General features: G+C 62.5%; 1 protein-coding gene across 1 annotated transcript; it reads left to right on the top strand.

Moving 5' to 3' along the window:
• The first annotated feature begins 774 nt into the window (after positions 1–774).
• On the top strand, positions 775–4,566 carry ADRA2A (adrenoceptor alpha 2A). Its single transcript, XM_059173219.1, has one exon. The coding sequence runs from the start codon at positions 1,780–1,782 to the stop codon at positions 3,175–3,177; it is 1,398 nt and encodes a 465-aa protein (XP_059029202.1). The 5' UTR covers positions 775–1,779; the 3' UTR covers positions 3,178–4,566.
• Positions 4,567–4,970: the final 404 nt, after the last annotated feature.

Genomic DNA, 4,970 nt, shown 5'->3' with positions numbered 1-4,970 from the left:
TCGGACCCAAACTTGTCTTGAAAAAGGAGAAGGCGCTGTAGGCAAAGGACTGCAGAGGCGGAAGAAAGCGCCCGGCGTGGCGGCCGTGACGAAGAGCTGCCAGCAGGTGTCAGTGCGCCCTCGCTCAGTCGCGGCGCCTGGCCGCCGCCTCCAGGACCCCTCCTCACCGCTGTGTAAGGGGGCGCGGTCCAGACACCTCCTGCCGCCGGCGTCCCGCAGGCTGCTCTGAGGCTCAGACCGCACGTGGCCTCCTCTCCCCAGAGCGGAGCTCTGGACTCAGGCGGGTCCCGCTCTCCGGGGGTCCGTCCCATTCCGCCCCAAGGGTTCGATCCGAACCCGAGCCTTCCTTTCTCACCAGGACCCCACTCGCCTCACCGCCAGGAGCCCTTGCGGGCGAGAGCGGCGCGGCCCAGGACCAGGCTGCTTCGGGTGCTGCTGGTCCCGGTGGGTGCTGCTCCCGATTCGGGCCAGGGTCCCCCACTCTCTTTCCTCCGACCCAGCTCGATGGGGGCACTCCCCGGTACCAGCTGCCCTCGACTGGGCCGGCCCGGAGCTGCTCGGCCAATTCCCAGCAGGGGCCGCTCCCACTCCCCGGGCTCTTTAAACCCCTCGCTCCAGGTACCCGCCTCTCCAAAGAGCCCGTCCCACCAGGGGAGCAGCGCTCCCCAAGGTCCCACGCGGGGCGAGGGCGCTAGACCCGCGGAGGAGAGGCGCAAGGGGCGGGGGAGGGTCGGTTTCCCACGTGGGGGCTGACGCCGGCTGCTCGGCAACGCCGGCTTGATCCTGGGGCTATAAAACCAGTCCACCGTGAGCGCGGCGGAGCAGCAGCGGCTCCGGCTTCGTTGCAGACGCCTAGCAGCCGGCGCGCCGCCTCCCGGCCACCCCCAGCACCTTCTCCCCCTGGCCCCGCGTTCCTGCCCCAACTCAAGCTGCCCTCGGACCCCGGCCGGTTCGGCTGCCCCCAGCGCCCGCAGTCGCCGGGCCAACGCCCAAGGAGACCGTGTGCCTCGGCCGCGGCTCTCGGAGGGTCCATCGGCCACCTGCCCCGGCCCACCTGAGGACGGGGGCGTCTTCATGCGGCCCGCACACGGCTCACCCCGCCGCCGTCGCCGCCCCCGAGCTCCGCGCGCCCAGCCCCAGCCCCAGCTGGGCACGCAACTTTGGAAGTCCGGCGGCGCTCGGAGAGAGGCGGCAGAGTCCGCACCCTGGCCCCAGCCCGGGCCCGGCCGGCATCGCCGCTTCTGGGGGCAGCGAGAGAGTCGGTAATCGCTTCGGGGATGTGAGAAGACAGACATAGGACCCCAGGCCCGCATCGGCGCCCCTCGGTTGCCTCCCGGGGTGGGGGCGGGCCCCGCACACGGTAAGACCTCTTGCTTTCGCTCAGGCTCGAGAGTCAAGATAGAGCTAGATTTTAAATTTTCTGTCATCCCTCCAAGCGATCAGGCCACCGATGATTTCTGTTCTCCCTTCTTGAAGAACAAATCTCCCTTTCCCCATCGGCTCGACCTACTCTCTCCCGCCGCTTAGAAATAAAACTTGTGCGGAGCTGGGAAGGAGAAGTCGCCCCCCACGAGCGCCAGCAGCGCGGGCCGGGCGCCGTTCGCGGGAGCCGGGTCCATGGGCTGCTAGCCGCCCCCCAGCTCAGGCCGGCGTCCCCGCGGCCCCCTCCCCATGTGAGGCGCCGCAGGGCGATCGGGGCGCGGGAGGAAGAGGAGGACCCACGGGCGCCGGGCCGGAAGGCAGCTGGCAGCAGACCCAGGCAAGCGGGCACCCGCGTTCATGTTCCGCCAGGAGCAGCCGCTGGCCGAGGGCAGCTTCGCGCCCATGGGCTCCCTGCAGCCGGACGCGGGCAACGCGAGCTGGAACGGGACCGAGGCGCCAGGGGGCGGCGCCCGGGCCACCCCTTACTCCCTGCAGGTGACGCTGACTCTGGTGTGCCTGGCCGGCCTGCTCATGCTGCTCACGGTGTTCGGCAACGTGCTTGTCATCATCGCGGTGTTCACAAGCCGCGCGCTGAAGGCGCCCCAGAACCTCTTCCTGGTGTCTCTGGCCTCGGCCGACATCCTGGTGGCCACGCTCGTCATCCCTTTCTCGCTGGCCAACGAGGTCATGGGCTACTGGTATTTCGGCAAGGCGTGGTGTGAGATCTACCTGGCGCTCGACGTGCTCTTCTGCACCTCGTCCATCGTGCACCTGTGCGCCATCAGCCTGGATCGCTACTGGTCCATCACGCAGGCCATCGAGTACAACCTGAAGCGCACGCCGCGCCGCATCAAGGCCATCATCGTCACCGTGTGGGTCATCTCGGCCGTCATCTCCTTCCCGCCGCTCATCTCCATCGAGAAGAAGGGCGGCGGCGGCGGCCCGCAGCCGGCCGAGCCGCGCTGCGAGATCAACGACCAGAAGTGGTACGTTATCTCGTCGTGCATCGGCTCCTTCTTCGCGCCCTGCCTCATCATGATCCTGGTCTACGTGCGCATCTACCAGATCGCCAAGCGCCGCACCCGCGTGCCGCCCAGCCGCCGGGGCCCGGACGCCGCCGCCGCGCCGCCGGGGGGCGCCGAGCGCAGGCCCAACGGCCTGGGCCCGGAGCGCGGCGTGGGTCCCGTGGGCGCCGAGGCCGAGCCTCTGCCCGCGCAGCTCAACGGCGCCCCCGGGGAGCCCGCGCCGGCCGGGCCGCGCGACGCGGACGCGCTGGACCTGGAGGAGAGCTCGTCGTCCGAGCACGCCGAGCGGCCCCCGGGGCCCCGCAGGTCCGAGCGCGGTCCCCGGGCCAAGGGCAAGGCCCGGGCGAGCCAGGTGAAGCCCGGGGACAGCCTGCCGCGGCGCGGGCCGGGGGCCACGGGGCTCGGGGCGTCGGCGGCGGGGCCAGGGGAGGAGCGTGGCGGGGGCGCCAAGGCGTCGCGCTGGCGCGGGCGGCAGAACCGCGAGAAGCGCTTCACGTTCGTGCTGGCCGTGGTCATCGGCGTGTTCGTGGTGTGCTGGTTCCCCTTCTTCTTCACGTACACGCTCACGGCCGTGGGCTGCTCCGTGCCGCGCACGCTTTTCAAGTTCTTCTTCTGGTTCGGCTACTGCAACAGCTCGTTGAACCCGGTCATCTACACCATCTTCAACCACGATTTCCGCCGGGCCTTCAAGAAGATCCTCTGCCGGGGGGACAGGAAACGGATCGTGTGAGCGCCGGGTGCGCGGCCCGCGAACAGACTGGCGCCCGCTGTAGTTGGCGGGGATCGAGGGGCGCATCTATGCAGTCCCAGCACACTGAAACCCGGGTCCTGCCTACTCGGTGTTTTCCTGGCCCGGCCTTGCCCTGCGGCTCCTGTGGGCCTCTACTCTTCCCTACTCCCCTCCCCCCAGGGAAAAGAACTGGCTGGGGGGACAGGAGGCCCCCCAGTTGTTGTTAGGGTCGCTTATGACTTGGAGCGATCCTCCTTGGTTCCTGGGCGTCCCCTAAACAGTATTGTTTCCTAAAGGTATTTTCACCTCCCTTGAGTCCAGCTGTCAGTGCAGATCACAGCAAAAAAGCACTGAATGGACCCCAGAGGGTATGGTTCACGAAGGATTAAGGGATGGGGGTTACCCGTCCTAGCTAATTGCTCTCTCTTTCCCCCCAACTCTGTTTTTAAAAAAATGCTCAGGGCAGCCCTGCCCATCCGCCCTTCCCCCCACTGTAAATAAACACTATTTTTGATAGTACACGCTAAGGTCCCCAGTGTCTGGGCTTGTGATGCTGTTGGAGATGCCTTTGAGGCAGACACATGATCTTAGGTTCAGGCCCGGCCCCTTTGCAATGCAAGTCCCTTTCTGGTGACTGCCCCTTGGGGCTGGACCTGCTTTGAGATTCCCTGAGGGGGAAAAGCTTTCTGTCCATTTTTTTCCCCTGTGCCTAACAGCATAATTGCCTTTTCCTATGTAAATATTACAAGGAGGGACCAAGACAGAAGGAAACGAACCTTTTTGCCTTGCAGCAGCCCTGTGTATAAAGCCATTATCCTCTGATGCACCCTTCGCCCCAGTAACTCACTTTAAAAGTCTTTCTTTCCTGGGTCCCTCCCTCCCTCTGTCCCACCTTCCCTCTCTCCAGGGCCACTGCTTGAAGAATATGTATGTTTCTCTCTTGTATGTTTGTGCACCTGCCCCTCCTTCTCTGAAAGTGCTGACTGCAAGAAATCTTTTAGCTGCTGTTTTTAGATGGAGGAGTGGAAATTATGTGGAAGAAGCAAACCTGATACAATTTGCCCAAGGTAAACAGTTCAAAAAGACAAATGAGCCTGCCAAACCGTGCAGTTCCTGCCCCGGGAGCTCTTAGGTATCAAAGTGCTGTCCTTTCCCCCTTGCTTTTCTGGTTGAGATCATGTCATTGACGAACTCCCAAAATCAAGGGAGGAGGGCGGACACCTCGTGTTTACATCGAAGTTTCTACACGTTTTAGACAGAGACTCTTTAAGGCCTGCGCTCTTATTTCACTAAAGATAAACTAACGGCAGCACTCGTTGCTAATGACAGTGGATTTTTTTTAATAAAAAGTTTACAGATCAAATGTGAAATAAATATGAATTAAATGGTTCTGTCTGTTATCTGAGTTTCCAAAGCTTCACGACCCTGGGAGCATCCTATTATATATATATATATATTTTTTTTTTTCTTCAATTAAAATTTTTAAATTAAACAGTAGAGTACATTATAAAACAACTCAACTTTGAAAGTGTGAGCAATGGCAAGGCTACCATTTACCAAGTGTTTGTTTGTTTGTTTCTTTTTTTTTAAGATTCGTTTTAGGGCAGGAGAGCGCGCATGCGTGCAATGGGGGGTGGGGAGGGGCGAAAGGAGAGGAAGAGAAGCTGAAATCCCAGGAAGGCCAACCCAGGGCTCCAAGAGGAATGGGAGGAGGGGGCTCCACGAAGGGCTCCCCACCCAAGTGGGAGCTCACGACCCTGCTATCGTGACCTTGGCAGACAAGAGTCTGAAGC

This window comes from Mustela lutreola, chromosome 4 (genome assembly GCF_030435805.1).
Source record: "Mustela lutreola isolate mMusLut2 chromosome 4, mMusLut2.pri, whole genome shotgun sequence".
Taxonomy (NCBI): Eukaryota; Metazoa; Chordata; class Mammalia; order Carnivora; family Mustelidae; genus Mustela; species Mustela lutreola.
The sequence above is the reverse complement of the archived record's forward strand: the minus strand, read 5'-3'. Positions and strand labels throughout refer to the sequence as shown.

What these genes read in the sequence shown, in the direction of transcription:
- ADRA2A (XM_059173219.1), top strand. Translation starts at nt 1,780, where the DNA reads ATGTTCCGCCAGGAGCAGCCGCTGGCCGAGGGCAGCTTCGCGCCCATG.